At 49.9% G+C, this 24,442-nt stretch overlaps 1 protein-coding gene across 1 annotated transcript in view; it reads right to left on the reverse strand.

The window, feature by feature from the left end:
- Positions 1-24,442, reverse strand: part of LOXHD1 (lipoxygenase homology PLAT domains 1) — a 153,017-nt gene that overhangs the window by 65,638 nt on the left and 62,937 nt on the right. Inside the window, exons 12-20 of the mRNA XM_043557181.1 lie at positions 20,181-20,335; positions 18,174-18,334; positions 13,537-13,613; positions 12,457-12,653; positions 9,876-10,068; positions 5,961-6,121; positions 3,093-3,567; positions 2,486-2,640; positions 426-559 (exon numbers count right to left, since the gene is read on the reverse strand). Coding sequence (XP_043413116.1) covers positions 426-559; positions 2,486-2,640; positions 3,093-3,567; positions 5,961-6,121; positions 9,876-10,068; positions 12,457-12,653; positions 13,537-13,613; positions 18,174-18,334; positions 20,181-20,335 — 1,708 coding nt within the window. The remainder of the gene's footprint in view (positions 1-425; positions 560-2,485; positions 2,641-3,092; positions 3,568-5,960; positions 6,122-9,875; positions 10,069-12,456; positions 12,654-13,536; positions 13,614-18,173; positions 18,335-20,180; positions 20,336-24,442) is intronic.

A 24,442-nucleotide genomic window follows, 5' to 3' on the forward strand; every position in this document is an offset into this window, starting at 1 on the left:
CAAAGCCTAAAATATTTCCTACCTGGCCCTTAGAGAAAAAGTGTGCTTACCCCTGGTCTAGAACATTAAAACATTGTACTGGAAGCCACTTCATATGTGGAGACACGGATGAGTGACTAAGTCTAGGCATGGAGACTAGGCCAGTGGAGGTCTGACAGGGACAGGAAACCCGACCTTCTGAACTGATGGATCTCAAGAGCTAGATTGGAGGTCCTGTCACCTGCCAGGGCAGGAACTCCAGGGGGCTTCCCAGTGAGAGGGGAGAGAGAGAGGCAGTGCCCACCCAGCCAGCCACAGGAGCCAAACTAACATACAGCCACCACCCCGCCCCAGCCTCAGACATCCCAACCACCCCACCCTCAGCCCTCTTCTCAGGACTAAGAAGCAGGCATGGCCTTCCCCCCCTCCCCTCAAGCCCCACTCACGTGACTTCATTGTTCATGTCAGTGATGTCTATTCTGTCCAGGAACCAGCCCGGTCTGTTGCCTGAGTTGTCATGGCGAATCCGAATCTTGGTCAGAGCCCCCAAGTCAATAGCATAGATGGTGAAGGTATCTGTCTGGGAAGGGCCAGAGAAGCACTCAGAGGGATGCCCCCCCCCTGCCCTGAGACATGGTGCACCCCACCCCCCCTACACATCAGCACCTGGGGGATCCTGGGGCCGGCAGGGAGACTCAAACCATTGAGGGAAAGGGGTGTGGAAACCTGTGGCAGCCAGTTGACTGTGTGTGATCTGCACTCTTTTATAACCTGCCCACACCAGGGGTCTTTTCACTCTGTGTCCCAAAGGGTGCTAGGAGGAGTGGGAAGGCCAGGAAGGTGACCGTGAGGGGCAGAGGAGAAGGCAGGTGGGCTGGCCACCCGCGTTTGTGTTGTGGGGTGTGTGTGTGTGTGTGTGTGCGTGCGCCTGTGGAGGGCCCATTGTTGGGTGTGTGCTGCAACCCTGTGCTATGTGTGCACATGTGTGCATAAGCCCCTTCAGCCACGCATTCTAAGCACCTGGGATGAGCCAAAGTGCAAATCCAAGGTGATTTACAGAATTCAAAGTGTAAATCCAAAGTGATTCACAGGAACAGGAGACTTGCACTCCCTCACCATGTGAGTAGGAAGGCCGTGAGCGTAGCCCAATATACGCGTCTGCACTGCAGGAGGCAGGCGACATCGGGACCTGATAAGGGATTCCTCTTGGCTGTAACTTCTTAAATTCTTTATATTGAAAAACAATCAAGTCTACAGAAAATTTGCAGAAACAATACAATGAAATTTTATATGCCCTTCACCTACATTTTGCAATATTTGCTTTCCCTCTCTCTTTTGCTATTATTTTTCTGAAACGTTTAAAAGTAAATGGCAGATACCATGACTCTTCACCTCTGAATTCTTCATCATAGCTTTCCTAAGAACAGGTGATTCTCATATAATCCCAGGACAATTACCAAACTCAGGAAACACAATACTATTGACACAATACTATTATCTAACATACAAGCCCATATTCAAATTTCATCCATTGTACCAGTTACGTCCTCTATGACAGTTTTCTTCCAATCCAGGATCATAGTGGCTATGGAAATAAACCCTAAACCTCAAGTCATGGCAAGGCAGTGTTGAAAGAAAAAGCAGGCAGCCTCTGAAAGAAATCAGAGGAGCCCAGAAGTACTTTCATGGGTTTGGTTTCTCTTCTTCCTCTGTGTGGATGAGGAAATGTGGCTTTGGGATCAGGGGCAGGAATGAGAAAGGTGAGCTGGGGACAGTCTTCCAGCCAGATAATATTGTAACATCTTGAAGGACAAAGATGACAGCTGGATTTTTCACACTCTCCCCATGATACCTGGAAGAGGGGTGTGCGTGCATTTCTTTCACCGCTCAAAAGCCTTCGTGGCTCCCGCTAAGGCAGGACCAGGACTGAGTCCAGGCTTCTCAACCTTCTTTCAAGGCTCTCATGCCCCACCCCCCTTAACTGGGCTCATCAAGCTTCCCAGAGGCAGTGCGCCCCCTGGCTCAGCATTAACACAGCACAGTGGGAAGACTCCCTGTCCTCGAGCTGGGTCTTCCAGATTTCCACCCCACATCTCTGTCCCCTGGACCCATCCTCGGGGAACACCTCTCACGGTAATCGTGGGCACCCATCCCACACTCACCCACCATGGCCCAGTGTACAGCTCTCCTTCCTACCATGTTTTCCCCAAAGCGCTGTTGGCACTTCCTCCTTGAACCCCCCTGCTCCACCCCCTCAGCGCCTGAGCGTCTGCTACCTGTAATATCTCTGGTCAGTTCCTGTGGGCTTCGTGGTGCTCGACGCTCCCCTCCCCGGCCTATCTTATGCCCCCCACCACAAGGCGCCAGAGCTCACAGAGGAACCGCTCTGATTACATCTGGGTAGACTCAACAAAGCACCCTGCTGGACACCGTGCTGGTGGGGGTGTGGCCTCCGGAACCAGCAGTCGCCACCACCCACGCAAGGGCCAGAGAGCCCCCACTCTACCTGGCCCTGCTCAAACTTGTTGGACTTGTCCGACTTCTTCAGGGGCCGCTCGCCTGTGTCCCCGTACTCCTCCCCGTAGATGGTCAGGTAGACATTGGCATCGGTGCCGGCCTTGGGCACATTCCCCGTGATTACCTGGACCTCATAGGTGTTGGCTGGGGACAGAGAAAAACGTGGCGTTGAGGACACCTAGGCCTCGGGGTGGACCTGAGGCTCAGCCTCTCGGATCCAGCCAGCTCGTGGGAGCGGGAAGGACCTACAGATTCCTCCACATCTGCACTAACCTGGAAAGACCCTATCCCTCCCCACTGCTCAAGACTTTTCTTTGCCATGAGGCCCAGGAGCCTGAGAGTCAAGGGGAGACGCCCTTGGCCGTCCTCCTACGTTATGTCCCACTTTCAGTCATCGGGAGCTACATCCAGGCTCCCCCTGAGAGCCGCCCGAGGGGGCAGGGCTAACCCCAGGCAGAGGCCTGTCACAGGTCAGGAGACCCACTTGGGAACCATGACGGGTGCCCCGCTATGGGGCTGCCACATGACTGGCGAGCTAGACACCCCCCTTCACCTGGCCCCCTTCAGCAGACCTGCAGACCCCTCCTCGGGCTTACGCTCAGGACCCGGCCGGCCTGCCGGCACCAGCTCCACGACAAGTTCATTGTCCTCCTTGCCCCGGGCCAGCCAGCGGTGGGCTTCGAACTTGTACTCCTCAATCACCTCCTGCATCCCCGGCCCAAACTCCTCCTCTTCCTCCTCCTCCTCGGTCTCCTCCTCCTCCTCCTCCTCAGACGAAGACTCCTCCGACGAGGACTCCTCCTCCTCGTCCCCCTCGTCCTCCTCGTCGCTACCCTTCTTCTTCTTCTTCTTCTTCCTCTGCAGCTTGGCCTTCAGCCGCTCCTTCTTGAGCAGCTGCCGCAGCCTGTCCTTCTCTTTCTTCTTCCGGGCCTCCTCCTCGGGCGTGAGCTCCACCTCCCGCACCACCAGGTGCCGCAGCCACAGCGTGTCCACGAACCAGCTGGGTCCGAAGCCTTCGCCCGTGTGCCCCAGCCGGATCTTGAAGACCTCACCCACGTCCGCCGCCTCCAGCTGTGCAAAGCGCAGGGCAGTGGCTGGGGGGGCCCCTGGCGTCCTCCCCACCTCCCCTGTGCAGCCAGGCCTGGGCCTATGTGCGGAGCCCCAGTGGGGACGCCCGGGGCCTCGAGCTCACAAGCTTCCACCAGCTCCCTCTTTCTCAGCCTGCTTGTTCGGCCGGCCTTCCATCACCTCTTGCAGCCCCTCCTTCCACCCACACTTACTTCCTTCTAACCCCTGGGTCGTAGTCAGGATGGTCTCCCTGCCTCTCTCCCTTCACCCCGCCCCACATCCACACATGCACGCACACACACATGCACGCACACACACATGCACGTCGCATTCATTCCTGTCACTCCTGGTTCCACACCTCTGTTCATGCACTCCCCTCACCCAGAGCGCCTTTATTCCTTCCTCTGCCTCCAAGGAAATCCATTCATTTCATTTCCTGAACCTTATTACTACTTTCCTTTTCAGTTGGTGCTTTTCCGCATTCTCTTTCCAAAGTTTTTTTCAGCATGAATCATATACAACTTTTGTATGTAATGAGCAAGAAAACCGTGTTATTTTTCAAAAATACACCCAACCCCCTCCCCCATGTCCCCAGGGACCCCAGGCCTCTCCCCCAGCACAGGCTTCTTTCCCTGGCAGTGCAGAGGGAGCCCAGACCTTGGCCGTGGTTCTGGTCTGTCCTGGATGCCCTCCCTGTCCACATGAGCTGCTCCCCGCCCACCTGAACGGGGAATTACTTAAGACAGGGACTGTTCTTTCTTGCTTCTCTCCGGCACAGTCTGGCAGAGCGTGGATGGATTTAGCTTTAGCTTTTCTTCAGAAGATTAGGTCCTCGGCCTTCGATCTCCTTACTCTGTTCTAAGCCTCACCCTGCAGTGAGGTCTAGCCCCACAGAGCTCAGGGGAGGGTCCACATGGGGTACCTGCTGGTTGAGCCACTCTGTTCCCCATTCTGATGGGCCCCTTCTGGGTGTCTGACACTTTTCAAAGCCTGGTGCCACCAATTTTTCCACATGTGTCCTGGTGACTGGGGACCTGAGTTTCTCAGTGCCCCATAACTGGAGTCCAGGCCTAGATGAGAACTCAGGTCTTCTGACTCTGTTCATGAAGCCACAATGTAGGCCAAAACCACCTTTGTGAGAAAGTTATCAGCCAAAATGAGAGCCCAGGAGCCCTGAAGGAGAGGCATTTTTCCCTCTCAGCTACTTAGGGGATGGGCTCTGGGCCTGGTAAGTTCGTTCTTCAGCACATTAGATCTCCTCCCCAGCATTTTCCAAGTCAGAGCATCCCTGCCTTCAACCTCTCCAGTTGGGCCTGCTCACCATCCCCTCTTCCCACATCTGTCTTCTCAGCACCCATGCGTCTCCCATGACCGCATTCATGACCGCATCACTTCCAGCCACACGGCATGCTGCATTGGAAGATGCTCTGCTCTGTCCCACCCCCACAACTGGCCACAATTTCCTGAGTACATTCCCTGACCTTCACCGTTTTGACCCTTCTAAGGACTTCGAAGCAGGCTAGGGAGGCACTCTAAGGCTAGGTTTGAACTGAGGAAGAATCTGAGGCTCAGAGAGGTGAAATGCTAGGGCCTCTACCTTCTCAGCAGTGTTATGGGGGGTTGGCCTCAGTGAGGCCCCCTCCAGCACCAACGTTCCATATGCCCTGACCAAGCTCAATCAGACCCTGCCGGGCACTGGGGTAGGACTCTTTGCTGAGGGCCAAGTGACCTGAGGCTCACAAACACACACAGAGCACCCAGCATGAATATGCTCCCTGCACACACATACCTGCCTACACACACACTCACACACACACACACACACACACACACACACATACACTCACTCACACGCACTAGTATCCCACAGGAAACATTCATGTGTCCCCCACAGGGCGTTACACCTGCATTCTCCTCCCCTGCCAACAACATGCTCACATTCTCATCTTTTTCTTCTCTACTCAAAGGGAAGTACAGAATCCTGGGGCATCAAGAACGCAGCCAGGAGGCTCCTCCCCAGATCTTGCCTCGAAGCGTGGCCCTGCCCACAGGTGGAGAGAGCTGTACAATCACAGGCTGGCAGTGGATGCAGTAACCAGGGGCTTCAGGACATATTTTGTCAAATTAGAATCATCTACTCCAGCGGTTCTCGGAATTGGCAGCTTGTTAGCCTCCCGGCAGAGCTTTCAGAAGCATACCCTGAAAACACATCCCACCATAGAGGTTCTGACTTAACTGATCCGGATGTGGGCCAGGCAGCACTTTTTTTTTTTCTTAAAGCTCTCCAGGTGATTCTAAGAAGCCAGGGACGAGAACCACTGAGCTAGTCCAATCCCTTCATTTTGGGGCATCCCCTGGCCCTCTGTGGGCACTCCCGCTGCCTTACCCACACACACCTGGAACGTGTCCTTGGATGCCCGCTCAAAAACTTTCGAGCGGCTGGACAGGAAGAGCACTTCTGTCTTGCCGTCCTCGCCATAGATCTGCACGTAGACTCGGGCAGTGGTGCCTGCACCGCCCACATCCCCCGTCCAAACCTCAACCTCATAATGGACCACTGGGTGGGCATGTGGGGAGAAAACAGGACATTCGGTAATATTAATAATAGCAGTGATAGCAGCAAAGCCAACATTCCTGACCCTGTGCCACGCCTGGTGCTTCACAGGCACCATCTCATCTAACCCTCTCCGCAGCATCGAGATGAGGACTATCAGTGCCATTTTGCAGGCTGACAAATTGAGGCTTAAAGGAATTGAGTGGGTGGTCGAAATGGCAAACTCAAGCAATCAGACTCCAGACCCCAGTGATCCACTGTACTACACGCGACTTCCGGAGCCAGGCATGAGGAGTCATTAATATACCAGTGAGCACTCACTGCTGTCTGCCGGCCTCTGGGAATACACCATGGAGTAGAAAGAAGCAAAGGCTTCCTTATGTTCAGTAAAGGACATGGGACTGAAATTAGAATTTTCTTTCTTTCTTTCTTTTCTTAAAATACATACATTAACATGGGGCTTGAACTCATGACCCCAAGATCAAGGGTTGCATGCTCTACCAACTGAGCCAGCCAGGGACCCCTGAAATTATAATTTTTATTTAAATATATGCACCTTTCAGATGACATCAACAGATACATCTACACCCAGAGAGAGATGTCTGTGTCCTGAAGTAATACGTTAGTAAGAAGTTAGAGGGTGGAAATGTGTTCGAGGTGTGCACCACTAGGTGTGCACCATTTCTGACGATGAGGGAGATGTCTTCCAGAACTATGGGATCATGGTTTTTCAGCGACTACTGTCAAGACTTACCCTCACAGAAATGCCATAAGATGATATCGTGATTTTTATTTTCAAGGTAAGATTGTTATTTTCAACAAGAGGGGGGCTCTTCCATTACCATAGCAATATGAGAGATTTGGGGCAGAAAATAAGAGGACTGGCTGAGAGCCTAAAGAAGTTGAACTAGAGATACCAGGATCAGCTGGGAGTGAGGGTAGGCAAGCATTTGCACAATGGGGGGATTCAGTAAAAGCTGGCATTCTGAATGGACAGAACCCACAACCTCATTCCCTCTGTCAGATCCTAGAGCAATAGGCAGCCAGAATTACACAAAACTATGATAAAAATGACCAGAGAGCAAGAACCAGCTATTAGAAATCAACATGTGGTAGCTGAAATAAAATAGTCCATAGTAAGGATACAGTCAAGGACAGCTCATAAGAACAATAGAGGAAATTTCTCAAGAACAAAATAACAAATGATAGACAGGTAAGAAAAGTAGAGGAATTGCAACATCTTACCAAGAAGACAGAGGATAGAGAGTTAGAAATTGTTAAAGAAATACCCATAAAAGTCTCAGAATTAAAAAATTCTCCATAGAAGGAGCCCGTGATGAATCCAGAGTAATGGATGAAACTAAGATCACAAAAGGCAGTGAGGACATCATGAAATTTCAGAATTCCAGGTATAAAAATAGGATCCTATAAACTTCTAGAGAGAAAAAACCCTAAAGGGTTGGATAGCAGAATGGTATCAGACTTCCAAACTGCAACACTGGGAGTTAGAAAATGGTAGAATAATTCCTTCTAAACTTTAAGGGAAAATGAATTCTAACTAAGAATTCTATAATGAGCCAAATTCCTGATCAATTGTAAGACATTCCCAGACATGCAAGGTCTCAACTTTTCTCTTCCATGCACATTTTCTCAGGAAGCTATCCAGTAGAAACGAAAAGAAGGAAGAAACCAAAGAAGAGAAAGACACGAAGTCCAGGAAATAGGAAATCAAAAAAGAAAGGAATTTCCAAAAAGATGGGCAAAAGGAAGTCCCAAAAGGACAGCTTCATGGCAGCCTAGAGAGCAGGAGGACAGAGGTTCCTAAAGGAATGTCTTGGGGCAAGGAGTGAGCGGAAGGAGGTAGAGAGGAAACAGAATTATGAAAAGAATTTTAGTTCAATTGGGGAGATGGAGATAAAATGATGTTATGGGAGAACTGTCTCGTACTCCAACGCAAATTCATGTATTAAAGTCCTAACCCCTAGTATCTCAGAATGTGACTTAGAGATAGGACCTTTAAAGAGAAAATTAAGTTCAATTATGGTCATTAAAGTGAGGCCCTAATCCTATATGACTGGTATCTTTATAAGAGGAAGATACTAGGACACAGACATGCAAATGCCTAAAGGAAAGACCATGTGAACATGCAGCAAGAAGGCAGCTATTTGCAAGGCAAAGAAAAGGCCTCAGAAGAAATGTGATCTGCTGACACCCTGGTCGTGGACTTCTGGCTTCTGGAACTGTGAGAAAATAGATTTCTGTTGTTAAAGCCATCTATTCTGTGGTATTTTTTTATGGCAGCCCTAGCAAACTAATACAGATAGGTGGGTATATAGAAATACAGATGGGTATATAGAAAACTATATAGATGAAAACTGAGGCTATCATTAACTCCAGAAAAAACAAAGAGTTGTACAAAAATTGAAATGTAATCATCATACAGTATGTGTTTCAGAATGTATAATATTTACATAGTCATAATGATGTAAAAATTGAATACTGATTTAATTTTATTGAAGGCTGGGAGAAATGGATGCACACACACACACACACACACACATTCATGTGTGTTAAAAGAGCTAAACCCTCATCTTCCATTGTAAGAAGTCAAGAGTTCATGTCTATGAATAAAATAATCAAGGAATTGGCAAGCAAATTATTAAAAATACGGAGATAAACTTCAGAGGGAAAGTGAAAGCAATTGTTACCTTTGAAGAAGGGAGATGGTAAGGAGAAGGGAACTACTGCTTCCTAAAAATCTGTATCTTATTAACTAGTACCTGTATTATTGTGATGGAAATCAAGTTCTAACTTCTAAAAAGAGAAAGTTGATTCTTCACAGTGGCAGGTACCATTACACAGCATGTGTATATGATACAGCCCTCAAGAAACCTACAGGATAGTTGAGGAGAGATCACTGTGAACTTCACCCTCATTCAGAGATGTTGTCATCCTGTCCAAAAAAGTCCCCCACCCCCATGTCATTCCTAACATCCTATCCTGCTTCATTTTCTTCATAGCTCTTACTTGGCATTGTATTATATATTTATTGTTTGCCTCCCCTGGTAGAATGTAAATTCCACAAGGGCAAGTTTCACCTATTTTGTGCCTAGGGCAGTGCTGGCTCAGAGAAAGTCAATATATATACTTATTCAATAAATGAATAAATAAACAGCTTTATCTCCTCAGCCAGTCTTCCCAGAAGAAGACACAGACTATGTCTCAAACTCCTGTACACAGGGCTGAGAATGTACATTTCTTTTTTTTTTTTATTTTTTTTTCAACGTTTATTTTTTTATTTTTGGGACAGAGAGAGACAGAGCATGAACAGGGGAGGGGCAGAGAGAGAGGGAGACACAGAAACGGAAACAGGCTCCAGGCTCCGAGCCATCAGCCCAGAGCCTGACGCGGGGCTCGAACTCATGGACCGCGAGATCGTGACCTGGCTGAAGTCGGACGCTTAACCGACTGCACCACCCAGGCGCCCCCGAGAATGTACATTTCTTAATAGAATCATTTGCTGCCTTTATTCCAGAAAAAAATATTTCATCCACGGAGTCCTCACTTTCCCTATCTGTAATTTGAGCCGCTTTTCCCCTCCTAGAACCATGGCACCGCAGGCAATCAGAAGCACCATCATCTCCCCTAAGCCTCTCCCTTGGAATCAAGTTAAGTCACCCCACAGTCTCTTCTCCTTCCCCACACCCCATCCTGCAGGGAAACAATGCTGGTGGTCCCATCACTGCTGCTTCCATACATTTCTGGATCTCCACGACCTCACTGGGATAGAGCTCCACCTCCAGGCGCCCATCAGCTTGGTTCTTGTCCAGCCAGCGGTTGGCAGGGAAGGTGTACTGCTTGCCTTGGCGGGGCACGCGGATCTGGACACTGCCGAGGAACCAGCTGGCGTGCATGCCTGTGCTGTCATGCCCAATCACCAGCCGACTGATCTAGAAAGAAACCCAGGGTGCGAGTGAGCAAAGAGCTGGTGCACAGAAATCTCCATGCTTCCACCCACCTCCCACCCACCACCAACACTGGTACAAACTGCTTTCCTTGACCCAGACCTCCAGCTCCCCAGAAGAGGGGGGCTCAGCAGGAGGAGGCTGGTTCCCAGTCTTGTCCACCATCAGCCAGTCGGGGCACTTCTCCCCGCCGGAGCCTTTGTTCCTTCCTCTTAAGAGGAGCTCACCCTTGTGGTAGTTGTGAGAAGCAAGTTGGGGAGCGGGTGTGACTCCAGCATGTCTGTGATTGTGTTGAGTGGTGGCCACACAAGGAAGCAAACATTCAAAACATTAACCATTTGCTTCGGTAGCCGTGTTATTGGTTTGGCTTTGCTTTGTTTAAACAAGACAGTACCGTACCCATTTCTGCATTTCTTCTCTGATGTATCCCTTGGTTCTGTGCTCAATCCCTTCTCTCACTCTTGGCCCTGAGGAACATCTTTCTCTTTCCAGTAACGCTCAGTAGTCCACTTACTTTGCTATTTTACATTTTAATATCTTTACATTTAACACAGACCACTGCGTAGATCATCATGTTACCATCCTCACGAGTACTTGGTTCTTCAATGTTCAAATCCCTTTAGTGCGTTTTGTTTTTTTTAATGCTGTTTACGGGGCGATTCGAACATTAGACAGAATTATCAAATAGCCTTGAGATCCCTGCTGGTCCCTCCCCCTCCCCTCAGCTTCTCTCTGTGATGGTTTGAAGGGGTAATGCTAGCCATGAGTCTGGTGCCAGAAGGCTAGAGTTAGAAAATTGTTCCTCTAAGCCCTGTTCTCGCTCTTATGAGTGCTAAGTGCCTCTTGCGGCTGATAATGAAAATAGCATCAGAACTGAGTGCATGTAGCCTGGGTCCCCTGGAATTGTAGGAAGGAAACAAGTTTGTTTACAAAGCCTGAGAGCCTTCTGGGTGAGTGCCAAGGGCCACAGGAGAGCTTCATTGTCTGTGGTGCTGGGACAGCAATGGGATCAGCTGGAAGAGTAAAGACAGGGACAAGTGTCTTCTACCTGACAGGATGGGAAGCTCCTTAAGGACAGAACTCCTGAAGTTCTTTCAATTCCAGAATGCCCAGCACCTACATGGCGCGACTGTTGATTAACCGCCAGCTTACTGAGCACCTACTGTGGGCATGTGGGTGCTATCAACATGGTTAATGCCAATAACAATCCCCCTGGTGTCCCCTGTTGTTATGAATGGAGACAAGCAAAGGTGAAGAAACTTACAGGCTCAGCAGGTAAGTGGAAACATGGAGCCTTGGGCCATCAGCAGCCAGAGCTGGCTCTCCCAACCTCTTGGCCACACTGCTTGTTGAGGGGGTTTCAAAAAAGCAAGGAAAGTCCCCAGATGCCATTCCCCTCCCCTCAGATGTCTCATCCATCTGGGGCGGTTGCCAGAAATCCTCAGTAAAGGGAAGAGCATCTCACTCCACGATTATTAATTCAGCTGAAAATGTAAATACATTTTGAGGAAGGAAGACTGTGATTTAAGCTCATTACCATCAAGAGATAAATGACTGACATGAGAGCACTTTGATGGAGTACCTGAAATATGGTGAGGCTGAGAGAGAGGGGAAAGGGACAGGAAAGTAAGGTCACAGATGGGAGCTTGTCAGCATCCCAACTCCTGCTAGCCACACCTTGAGAAGGACAGGTGCTAACAAGAAGCCCAGCTTGGACATTTCCAGAAAAGTTTCCAACACTATGGTTGAGGGCATTAGATCTGTGTTCTTCTAGATGAACTGCTCAGATTTCTAGCAGCCGGGCCACTGGGTCCTTGACAGAGGGACACCCTCAGGTGCCATCTTCTAAGGCAGTATCTCTCCAGTGTTGCTGGGGTTGTACATTGAAACAGGTTTCCTGAGCATAATTCAGATAGATGGGTACTCAAGTTTGGAATTGGGAAGATTTTCAGCCCCTCTTTTCATTTTTTTCCCTTCTCCTCTTTTCCTTCCCCACATGCCTGTGTCCCCTTCTCCAGTGTCTGGGACCCGGCTACATTGGTCTTGCCTATGTAGGTAAAGGAAATGTTGGAACTATAGACACAAAAATACACATTCTGCCCCTAAACGGACTCTGGGAGCTTAACCACTGTTCACATATATTCTGCTGCTCCGGGTCATAGCTGGAAAGTAATGTACTTCGCTAACCCCCAAGAGGGCATCTTTTCCCTTTAAAATGTGTTCACCCATATGCATGTGAGAGTGTGTTTGTGTGTATGTGAGTGTGCAATGTGTGCATGAGTGCGTGTGCATGTGAGTGTGTGCGTGCACCCACACGTGGACACATGCGGGGTGGGTGAGAGCATGTCACATGGTCTTGGGAAGGAGACTTACAGTTCCAATGTTCAGGGTCTCCAGCGTGAACTCATCCACCCGGCCACGTTCAAAATAGTCCTGCAGATTGTTGTCAGAGACGAGAAGAATTTGCTTGATGGTGTCAGATTTATCCCCATAGAGCTTGATGTAGACCCTGGAATCTGTGCTGGCCCCAGAGACGTCCCCGGTCTTCAGGCTGATGTGGTAGCGGAAGTCTGGGAGTCCAAGGTGGGAGGCAGGGAGGGAGGGATTAGTGCAGGGTGGGTGGAAAGGGCTGCAGCAGGAGGGCAATCCGCAGCCAGGGAGGGACACTGGTTTACGGGGGGCGGGGGTGGGGTGGTGGTGGTCAGCCTAACCCTTGCTCTCCGTAAGTTGCCCTGTGATGGGGCAGGGCTCCCTTCATCTCTGCCAGGTCCCCTCATCAACAACACTGGGACGCTGATCCCTGTTTGGCCTGCCCGCAAGGTATGAACATGCCGACAACAGGAAAGCATTCAAAGACCACTGAGTGTAAAAGACTTGAATGAAGGACCTCAAACAACCACCCTGTCCAGTTTCTCATCTGATGGATGAAGACACTGAAACAAAGGAACGTCAAGCTTTGCAGACCGTGTTTAGCGCATTATATATGCACTGTATATGTATTCTGATCTTGGCTTTACAAGTGAGGAATCAGAGCCTTAGAAGGTTACATGTTTGGCTCAAGATGTCAATAGTTCAGAAGTAGCCAGCCAGGAGTGAAATCCTCAAGTGGGCCCGAAGCTCCCTGTCACAAAACAGGATGCCATGTTGGTGTTCTTCCATTTTATCACCCAGAAAGGTCTGCATCGTAGGTGCACAAGGGAGGATAGACACGTCTGTTTGGCTGGTGCTGCCTCCTTTGTTGCTCTCATCAACAGAGGCCTGTGTGCACTCAGGGGCCCATACCCAATGCCACAAAGAGACTACAGAGAAGAGGATTCCAGATCCTCCCTCAGAGCCTCGTCCCCTCCACCCTCCCCACTGCTGCCCTCCGGGAATGACATGAACAGTTCAAGAGCCGGGAGGACGCCTCTCTCATCAGGGGCACACCCACCACCTGGTCTCAGGACAACTTACTCTTCAGTGTCGCATTGCTATCACTGGGCAGCAACTCTCGGACCAACTGACCATCATCCTTATCCTTGTCCAGCCACCTGTTGGGCAGACAAGGGCTGTTAGTTCTTTGAGTGGCCAACAACCAGCCATCACACTGTTTGTGGAGAGTCACCAGAAAGGCCAAAACTGGGAATTCAGCAAAGGAAAAGGCTCTACGGGGGCTGAGAACAAAGGTCCCTGCCCAGACTGGGGAGGAAGACGGCCCTGAGGAGGCAGTATTGGCTGATGTTGGAAGGGTGACAAGGAGTTAGCTGGGAGAAGAAGAAGGTGCCATCTCCAGGGAACAGCAAATGTTGGGACAGAGCAGAGCCTCTGGGAGCTGGTGGAAGGCCAGTGTGGATGGAAGGCAGCAGGGGAAGGGCAGCTAGCCTACAGCAAAGAAGGCTAGACAGGTGGAAGGGTCACAGGGTAGGACCTTGGCAATCACAGTAAAGAGCTTGTCCTGAAAGTCATGAACACCGGTGTCACTGTTATCATCAAAAACAATCACCTAGTTTTGGGAGAGCCTAACATGTGCATGGCAGTGTGCTGAGGGCTCTGGGGAGGGGAGACGGCAGAGATGATGCACGGAGATCAGTAAAGACACAGCTCAGCCCTTAGAGAACCTACTGTCCAGTTAAGAAGACAGGCTAGACTGGCCAAGGTGCTGAAGACCAGGACAAGGATGGCTGTCGAACCAGAGTAAGTGCAACAGGAATTCAGAGCAATGAGGACAGCTTGTGGGGAAGGGGCTCTGCTCTGAGTCCTCAAGGAAGAATGAGATTTGCCAATAAGGAGAAGTTGGGTCTGGACCCTACAGGGCTGGGTTTGATGGTGGTGACTCCTCTATACGTCAGAGTGGGCCATGGCCCCAGCTCTCTGCTGGTCACCCACCTGGGGGCAACATATTGCACTGGTCACCCAAAAAGCGCCATCTGCCCCGAGCATGGGATGCAGCCTCAGAAATGAGACGACCGTGCAAGCACCAGGTGCCCAGGCCCCAGTACTCACAAGGGTCTGTGATATAGGTGACGGCAGCAGAAGAGACACCCTCGGTGATCTCCAGCACCGCGAGGAAGCCAAGGCACTCCTCTCTTGACCAGTGTCTCCCCATCTGCCTCTGTGTTACAGCTGGTCTTGGCAACCCAGCCCTGTTATACTCCTGGCAGGGAGGCACCTCCCTGGCCACAGAAGCCATCGAAGGAAGCCAAGGCGTGCCTCCGCCCCAGCCCTCCTGACACGGAGCTCAGGCCTCCGGGAACCACGGTCTCTCTGCAATATACCCCCACCTGAGTGTCGGCATCCCCATCCCTTCTCTCTTGCCCCCGCCCCAAGCACACGAACTTACACGCCCACCTGCCGGCTGTTAGCTCACACAAAATGTTAGCTGGCAGCTGAGTGGCTACACTCGCCATGGGCTTCTCAATGCTGTGAGCCTAGAACGCCACAATCATTCGGGATTCCAAGACATGAAGACGTAATTGTAAAATTCTGAGGCTGACACCAGCGTGGGTGGGGGTCAGGGAGAGATATTTGCGAGCGGGGGCTACTGCCTAGAGCCCCTCCGTTAGGAGCCGCCACCCCTGTCCTGTGGAGGTCACCGCCTGCAGAGGTCACCCAGCATTTCCCACAGATGCAGACTGCAGAGAAGGGTGTGGCTCTGGCCACCACTCACGGGGACGGGGAGGATGGAGCCAGCAGGCCCTCTGCCATCGGAAAACCCATGCTCCCTCCCAAACTTCTCTCCACCACTCACCCATCCCCAGGCCCACCGCAGCGGTAAAGGGACACCGTGGCTTGCCATTTCAGTTTCCAATGAAGTACTTGCAGGGTATCGATCGAGATTTCCAAATACAGCCGTTTTCTTTCAGCTTCAGACGCTTGGGCCCAGCACCCAGAGGCTGCTCAATGGGTGAGCCCCTCTACAGGTGATTTTATTGCTCTTTCCCTGGGCTCACAAGAATGTACAAGCATGCACACACACGTACACACACACACACACACACACACACACACACACCTGCCAGAGCTAAACCGCTCACCCTACCTGACCCTGGCAGAGAAGTTGGGAGAAAGAGGCCTGGTTTGTCCTCTCCCAGCTCAGGTGAAAAGAGAACCAGCACGGAGCTCCAGCCCCGCCTCCAGCTTCTTCAAAGTCCTCCTGGGTCCCGAGTTGGCAAATGCAATCACCACATGCCTCAGAAAGGTACGAGAAGCCATTTTCTCAAAAATGCATGAACACTTTATGTGTCTGGGGGCAGAGAGGGCTCTGGGGTGTTTGGGGGCCTCAGCTTGCCTTGTGCCCTGCAATCAGCATCACCTGTGCCTCTGGCAGACTGGCTCCTTTCAAAGTGCAATCCCATTCCATCCTCCCCATCACCGTAAGACACATGCTGGGCACGAAGGTGCAGAAGACCAGAGAGGTTAAGAAATTTTCCCAAAGCCACACAGCAGGGAAATGGCTAAGACTCCTGGTCCCACACTCCCTCTGCATCATGCGTGTAGTAAGGCAGGCAGTGTGGACACACCAACTTTTTCCTCATCCCCTTTCCAGATTCCTCATCCTCTTACTGGCCTGTCTCAGGGCTCGGTCCTCACCATTCTTTATCCATGCTCTCCCTGAAGGATCCTATGCATTTCCCTGACTTTAAATTCCATCACCATGCTCTCATTTCCTGGATCTATTTCTCATGGCCTGATTCTGGCTACTCGATTCACAAGCATCTCAAACCTAACGTGCCCCGGCTAAACCTCCCGAGTCCAGCCCATCTCCACCCTCAAACCTTCCTCCCCTCCCCCTCCCCACCCAGAACCCTTCCTCCCCAGGCTCCCCACTTCAGCAAGAGCATGACCTCTGCCCATCTGCCGAAGGCAGAGACCTGGGGTCTCCAATTCCCCTCTCTCTTGTGGGCACATCCTATGAGCTCTACCTCCGGGATCTGCCCCCAGTGTGGCCCTTTCTCCCCACCTCCACTGCAACCCCCTAGAGCCGAGCTGCCATGTTACAAGTTTAAATGCATCCCCTCAAAGTCATACGTTAAAGTCTTTTTTTCTTTAATTTTTTTTTTAGTGTTTATTTATTTTAGAGGGATAGAGACAGAGCATGAGTCGGCGGGGGGGGGGGGGGGGTCAGAGAGAGAGGGAGACACAGAACCTGAAGCAGGCTCCAGGCTCCGAGCCATCAGCACAGAGTCTGACGCGGGGCTCCAACTCATGAACTGCAAGATCATGACCTGAGCTGAAATCAAGAGTCACACACTTAACAGACCGAGCCACCCAGGTGCCCTGATATATTAAAGTCTTAACCCCTAGTACCACAGAATGTGACCTTATTGGGAAATAGTGTCCTTACAGGGGTAACCAAGTTCACATGAGGTCACCGTAGGGCATGCCTTACTCCAAAATGACTGGTATCCTCATAAAAAAGGGAAATGTGAACACAGACACAGACATGCACAGAGGGAAGGCAACGTGAAGACACAGGGAGAAGGTGGCCATCTAATCGCCAAGAAAGCCTGTGGCCACCAGAAGCTGAGAAGCATGGGGCAAACCCTGTGCAGAGCTCCTTCAGATGGGACACAGCCCTGCTGATACCTTGAGTTTGAACTTATGGCCTCTGTAACTATGCGTCAACAATCCTGTGGTGTAAGCCACTCGATCTGTGGCGTGTTATTACAGCAGCCCGGCAAACTAATACATCATGGGCCCCGCAAAGCTTCCTATCAGGCTTCGCTTCCCCTTTGGACCTTCCATCCAGAAGCCCTGCAGCTTTCCTTTTTATTCCTCAGGAAGTCAGCCTCACTGTCCCCTCTGCAGACAGAAATTACCCAGCTCGAAGCCACCCCACCTCAGTGTGGCCGCTCCCAGCAGCCTCCACGCCATCGTTCCTCACAGTCCATGAGTACAGCTTTCATCGTTTATTCACTTCCTTATTGTTTAGTCCCCCTCTAGGCTATGCACTGCATGAGGTCAGGGAGCAAGTGTGAGCAAGTGCTTTATAAATATCTTTTGAGTGGATGGGAATAAGTCTGCTCCATCCAGCTATCAGCCAGGCAGCCTCCTGGTCCAGTAGGGGGTTAAGGAGTGGGTGACCAGAACTCTCCCACCTCGTGCTTCATCCCCACGTGCATATCAGCCCCTTGCCGGCCTCTGCATGAGCCCCCTCCTCAGTCCCGTGCCTTATGCCACCTCTCCAGCCTGGAGCACCCACCACCCTCTCTGCTCCTTGCCATCCAGCCACCCTCTGATCTTCTGATATTAAATCTTAAATCTTTTTTTTTTTTTTTTAAGTTTCATTGAGCGGGAGACTAACACTCCAAGGTAACTCAGTTACATTCTGCAATCGCCATATTGTATCTTTAAAAAGTAAGAACGCTTTGGTACATAAATAGGCACAGTGGCCGCGCACCGGGACACCTGAACCGGGTCTCCGCACCTGCGGGTGGGGTGGGGACGCAGGTCTAAGCATCATCGGGAGGCCCATCTCTTTCTTGCACCAGCTACATCCTTCAGCCACTACTCCACTCCCCGGTCCACGGCGGTGGGTAGGGCTGAGTCTTCCCAAGGCGGGGGCCCAGGACCGAGGCGGGAGAGCGCCAGCAGCAGCAGGCCCCACGCACCTGAGACACGGGAACTCTACGTTGTCGCTCTCGGGCTGCCCTTCTTCTCTCACGAGCACGCGCTCCAGGAACCAGCCGCTGCCCCCACCTTTGCCGTCGTGCCTGATCCTCACCCGCCTCACTTTCCGCATGGTGACCGACTCAATGGTGAACTCGTCAGCCTTCAAATGGGGAAGACAGCAGGGTCAGTTGGACAGTGGCTCCCTTAGGACCCAAACACCAAGGGAAAACACGGGCCCAGAAATCGAAAAAGCCAGGGCTGATGGGTTGGACTACTGGTCTTTCACAGGTGGGCTGGAGGATACCTAGAAAGAACAGGTCTTACCCCTTCTCTAACTGCTCCCACTGGGAAGTCACTCGATATCAAGTTCCCAACAATGGAAGTCTATGTTTTTTGGTTAAACAATGGCCATTCCTTATGATCTTTTTTTTTTTTTACATTTATTTATTTTTGAGAGACAGAGCACAAGTGGGGGAGGGGCAGAGAGAGAAGGAGACACAGAATCTGAAGCAGGCTCCAGGCTCCGAGCTGATGGCACAGAGCCCGACACGGGGCTCAAACTCACAAACCGTGAGATCATCACCCGAGCCGAAGTCGGACGCTCAATGGACTGAGCCACCCAGGCGTCCCTTTATGATCTCCTTCTAAATGGCAGATCTCCCAGGAGGATGGACACATTAGGCTGTTACCAGTCACTAACCATTTATCATGAATTCATTCCTTGGCTAATCAACTTGGGCTCCTGCCACAGAAAGATACTGACTGGGGGACCAGTGGTCTTGCTAATTTCACTGTTCTGCCTGCTAATGGGGCAGCAGAAATACAGTAGGGGCTGGAGAGTTGCCAAGCCTACATGAGCACATCTGGGAGCCTCCAGGAACAGAAACACGAGTGTGGGACTGGTGGACAAAGGAGTCAGAAGAGGTAGAAGGAAAAAGTTAAGAAAGGGTGGGTAGGTGGGAGGGAGAGAAGAAACATATTGGTCTATGTGAACTCTCCCTCTCCATCCCTCCCCAATGAACCTCCGTGTACCCACAACACTCAGATTACTTTTGCCAGCCAAGAACCAGGCCAGCCTGGATTGGCCTCAGAGAGACCTCCACTCGAGTTCCAGGGCTTGTCCTGCCATCACCAGGCAGGGAAAGAGCCAAGACTTATGTGAGGTCAGTCTGCAAATCTGCTTCACCTGGTAAGCACCTCCAGCCTCCCATTACTGCAACAACCACTCTACTGAGCACCTGCTCTGTGCTGCAGGCCAGGTCTGTTGGGGCGGGGGGGGGGGGAATATATGCACATCCCTAATGTTCACATCAGCTGGCTACAGGTAGGCATCCATCCCTTCCCCATTTTAGACATGGGAAAATAGGCTGGGGGAAGGGAGCTACTGGCCCCAGGCTGGGTTTGCCCCCAGATCTGCCCGCCACTTTTCCCATTGCCCCACTCGGCCTCCCCAGGAAACCCATCTGACAGATGCTGAAAATGAGGGGGGCACCCAGCACATCAGTAAGGAGGCTAGGAGCAGATCCCAACTCTTCCATTCCCATGTTTAGTGCTTTCTTGGTTTTTCTTTCAAAAGGAAATGACAAGGTGCCCCCAGTGGTCATGTCAAGCAGAGAAGGCAAAGTTCCCAGCTTTCCACTAGCCTGTGTCCTCCGGTCCACACGCAAGGTGCCCAGCATTCCTCCCTACCTGCCCACCTCTGAGGGAAGAAAGGTGCCACTCATACTTCCCCAAATGTCCTCCTATTCTGCCCCCTTCTCAATGCTTAAGGTGGGGAGGGGACCATGACCCCTCCTGGGTGGCTTTTCAGGCCCCAGCTGAACAGTCCCAGGAGCCTGGAGGGTGTCGTGCATGCTAGTTCGCCATTCCCCTGAGCAAGCCTCTCTGACAGCTGGGCCCCAGCACCCATATCAGCTCTACCTTAGCAGAGAAGGGAAGACAGAAGACAAGGGCACGGGACCTGGGACCAGTTGAGCGGCATGGGGGAGGGGCACAGCTGCACTCACATTGCCTTTCTCAAACAGGTCGGTGTTGTTCCTGCAGTTGTAGAGCAGCCGCTCCCCGGTGTCCCCCACGTCGCCAAAAAGGCACAGGTAGACATTGGCATCGGTTCCTGCGCCTTCAAGTTCTCCGGTGCACACGGTCACACGGTACCGGGCCACTGTCAGGTAGAGAAAGGGACATAGTGGCTGGCCTCCCCCTGCTCCCAGCACTGGCCCTGCTGCTCCTGCCTCTAAGTGCCTCCTCCCTCTTTCCCTCCAAGTCTTGCTTGGGCTGGCCCTGCTCCCTCCCCAGCTACACAAATCCCGACTCAACCCACTCAAGGATCAGCATCCCTCTTCCCACATAAACCAGAGGCTCCCAGTCCTGGTCAACCATCAGAATCCCCTGGGAAATTCTTAAAGAATGCAGATTCCTGTGTCCCACCTAGGCTTCCCAAATTTTAGTCTCCAGAGGTGGGATCCCTAAAACTGCTTTGTTTACATGCTCCCCCAGGAGACTCTGATGGGGTTGGCAGTGTTTGGGGACCACAGGTCTGATTCAAATATTTCGACACTTGATTCCATCCAACCCAGCAGATTCTTTTGTCTTAGGTTGTTCTCCAATTCATATGTGTCCTGTCTTCCCTAGTAAGAGAATTTTTCTTTGTGAAACAGAACTGAGCCCCCCTTTCCTTCAGAATTGAAAGGCACAAAATGCAGCCACCGTGGGAGGGGCGGCAGGTCCTTTCTCTGTTGAAAATGTACCTTGGAGGAGGTGGACTGCATCCCCACACATCACAGCCTCCCTTCTCACTTCAAATAAGCTAGAAAGCAAAGTTCATTCACTCATTCACTCACTCATTCACTCATTGGTCCTGTATATGTTGACTGAAGCCCAGTCGGTGTTCGGCATCATGATAGGACAGGGAATCAGCAGCGAGCAAGTCCAACAGACTCCTGTCCCCACGGTTACAGCAGAGTTGAGAGGGGGCAGGCGGAGAGGAAAGATGGACAGTAAAATCATAACAAATTATAACCGGGGAAATTTCTGAGTTACGTCTGCAACAAAGATTACATAGGAGCAGGGTGCCCTAAAGTGGAATGGAAGTGGGGAGGGGGAGTGTGGTGAGTGAGTGTAAAGGATTTAGAGATTCAGCGAGGAGGTGATGTCTGGCAAAATGCTAATGACAGGAGCGGACCACAGGAAGTTCTGAGAGAAGAGGGTACAGGAAAGTATGAAGCTCCAGGGTGGGGATGGGTATGAGTAGCAAATGTTCCAGCAGAGAGACGGCTAGTATATCTTGGGGAGGGGAGGAGGGGGGTTAGATGAAGTCCAGAAGGGAGCCAAGGCCAGCACTGGGGGTATGACAGGTCAAGGTGAAAGCGTGACTTTCTAATGGGAAGTCATTAGAGCACTTTTAGTGAGCACGTAACTTGATCTGATTTATGTTTTAAAGGGTACTCTGGCTGCCATGTGGAGAACTGATTGTAGGAGTGAATCAAAGAGGCCAGTTACAGAATAATTACAGTTGTCTAGAAAAGAGAGGAGAGTGCTTAAGACTGGGGTGCTGTGGAGATGGAGAGAAGCCAGTAGATTAAAGATCTATTTTTGAGGGAGAACCAACAGTACTTGGTGATGGGTTGGATAAGTAATTGAGGGAAAGAGGAATCATGGATGACTCCTAGGGTTTTGGCTTGGGCGACTGGGTACTGTTCCCAATAAGAAGTATGGATGCCTAGGGGGAAGGATAGGTTTGGAGATACAGATCAATGGTTCTGTTTGTACATTACAAATTTGTGGTGTCTATTAGATGTTCATAAAGAGAGGCCAAGATGGCAATTGCATGTGTGTCTGGGGAGTCAGGACAGTTGGCATGACTGGTCATCACTGGCACATGGATTCCACTGAAATCTATGGGACCAGATGAGATCCCCCATGGAGAGGATGTAGACAAGGATTAGAGGGACACCAACATTAGGGATCAAGCCCAGAAGAAGCTAGCAACTCAGATGAGAAGCAGCCACGGAAGCAGGGGGGACATGTCTCTGAAGCCAGGAGAAGGCAGGAATGATTTCAGTAGTAAATGCCACCAAAGATAGAGAGTGATCTTTGGTTTAGCTACCTGGAAAGGATTTGTGTTGAGGACAAGAGCAGCCTCAGTGAAATTGTGGGGGAAGGGAAGAATCCCTACAGCAAGAGTTTGAACAGAGTGAGAAAGAAGTGAGAAAGTGGGTACAGCACCTGGATGCCTGGATAGACCTCTCTCAAGAAGTCTGTTGTGAAGAGGAATACAAAAGGGAAATACTAGTTGGAGTGGGGATTAGGTTTAAAGATGCTTTATTATAAAATATTTAAGATGTGAGATACTAGATTATTATACTAAGTGGGAATGATCCTGAAGAGAAAAGAAATGATAATGCAGGAGAGAAGGTGAAGTTCTTTAGAGAGGAAGAAGAAGAATGACCAGAGCATAGATAAAGGACTAGATTTTTCAGGGTTCAAGAAACTACAACTATAGAGACTGCAAGGAGGGCAGAGGTATAGCCTCAGAGGAGTGACAGGTTGTGGGAGAGCCTTGAGTACAAACTGAGATATACTGAGTCAGAAATTTAAAATAAGGCCAGTCCTGGGGCGCCTGGGTGGCTCAGTCACTTAAGCACCCAACTTTGGCTCACGTCATGATCTCATGGTTTGTGAGTTCGAGCCCTCCATTGGGCTCTGTGCTGACAGCTCAGAGCTTGCAGCCTGCTTCAGACTCTGTGCCTCCCTCTGTCTCTGCCCCTCCCCCACTAGTGCTCTGTCTCTATCAAGAATAAATAAACATTAAAAAAAGTTTTTTTAATTTTTTTAATGTTTATTTATTTTTGAAACAGAGAAAGAGAGCATGAACGAGGGAGGGTCAGAGAGAGGGAGACACAGAATCTGAAGCAGGCTCCAGGCTCTGAGCTGTCAGCACAGAGCCCGACACGGGGCTTGAACTCATGGAGTGTGAGGCATGACCTGGGCCGAAGTTGGATGCTTAACCGACTGAGCCACCCAGGCTCTCCCTTTTATTTATTTTTTATTTTTTTTTAATGTTTATTTATTTTTGAGACAAAAATTTTTTTAATAAAAATAAAATGAGGCCATTCGCAAGGCTGCATGTTGTACTACAGTAAATCTACAATAACTGAATAGGTCACTTGTTGGCTTTACCTAGGATAAGGTTATCCAGGCAAGCATGATAGAGGGATATAAGGGAAGAAAAGATAAGGGCATGTTTAGAGGTAGATTATAATGGTGGCCCATGCAATCTCATCCAGGTACAGAAAAAACTAAGTACAAGAAGAGGTGATAATAAAATGAGTGGATTAAAGGTCCTGATGCAGTTAAAAAATGTTAGGGTGGGAAAGGCAAAACTATGGAGACAGTAAAAAGATCAATGGTTGCCAGAGATTGGGTAGGAGGGAAGGGACAGAAGAAGAGACAGAGCACAGAGGATTTTTTAGGGCAGTGAAATTACTCTGTATAATACTATAATGGTGGATACATGTCATTATAAATTTGTCCAAACCATTGGACCATTATAAATGGTCCAAACCATTTGTAGAATGTACAGTACCAAGAGCATTCCACAAGTAAACTATGAACTCAGGGTGCTAAGGATGTATCAATGTAGGCTCACTAATTATAACAAAACGTATCACTCTGGTAGGGGATGATGATAATGGAGGGGGTATACATGTATGGGGGAACGGAGTGTATGATAAATCTTTATACCTTCCTCCCAATTTTGCTGTAAACCTAAAACTGCTCTAAAAAATAAAGTCTATTTTTAAAAATGAAGGAGCTATTAAGATACTCCCAGATAAACAAAAAGTGAAAAAAATTCATCACTAGTTGACCTGTCCTGCAAGAATATTTAAAGGAAGTCCTTCACATTAGACATTAGACAGCAACTTGAATTCAACCAAAGAAATAAGAGCACCAGGGAAAGTAACAACATAGCAAATGTATAGACAGTATCATGTGATTTTTTATTGTAATTATTTTCTTCTCATATCTTATAAAAGACAATTGCATAAAGCAGTAAATATAAAACTTCACTGGTGGATTTACAATGTATAAAGATGCAATTTATATGATAGTATAGCACAAAGGAGGGGGAAGAGAACAAACCTACAATGGACAAAGTTTTTGTACATTATTGAAATTAAGTTGGTACTAATCTGAACTAGATTGCTATTAAGTTGTTAGTTGTAATTCTCTGGGCAACCATTAAAAAATTACAAAAAATGTATATATT

The sequence above is a fragment of the Prionailurus bengalensis genome, chromosome D3, assembly GCF_016509475.1.
Source record: "Prionailurus bengalensis isolate Pbe53 chromosome D3, Fcat_Pben_1.1_paternal_pri, whole genome shotgun sequence".
Classification (NCBI taxonomy): domain Eukaryota; kingdom Metazoa; phylum Chordata; class Mammalia; order Carnivora; family Felidae; genus Prionailurus; species Prionailurus bengalensis.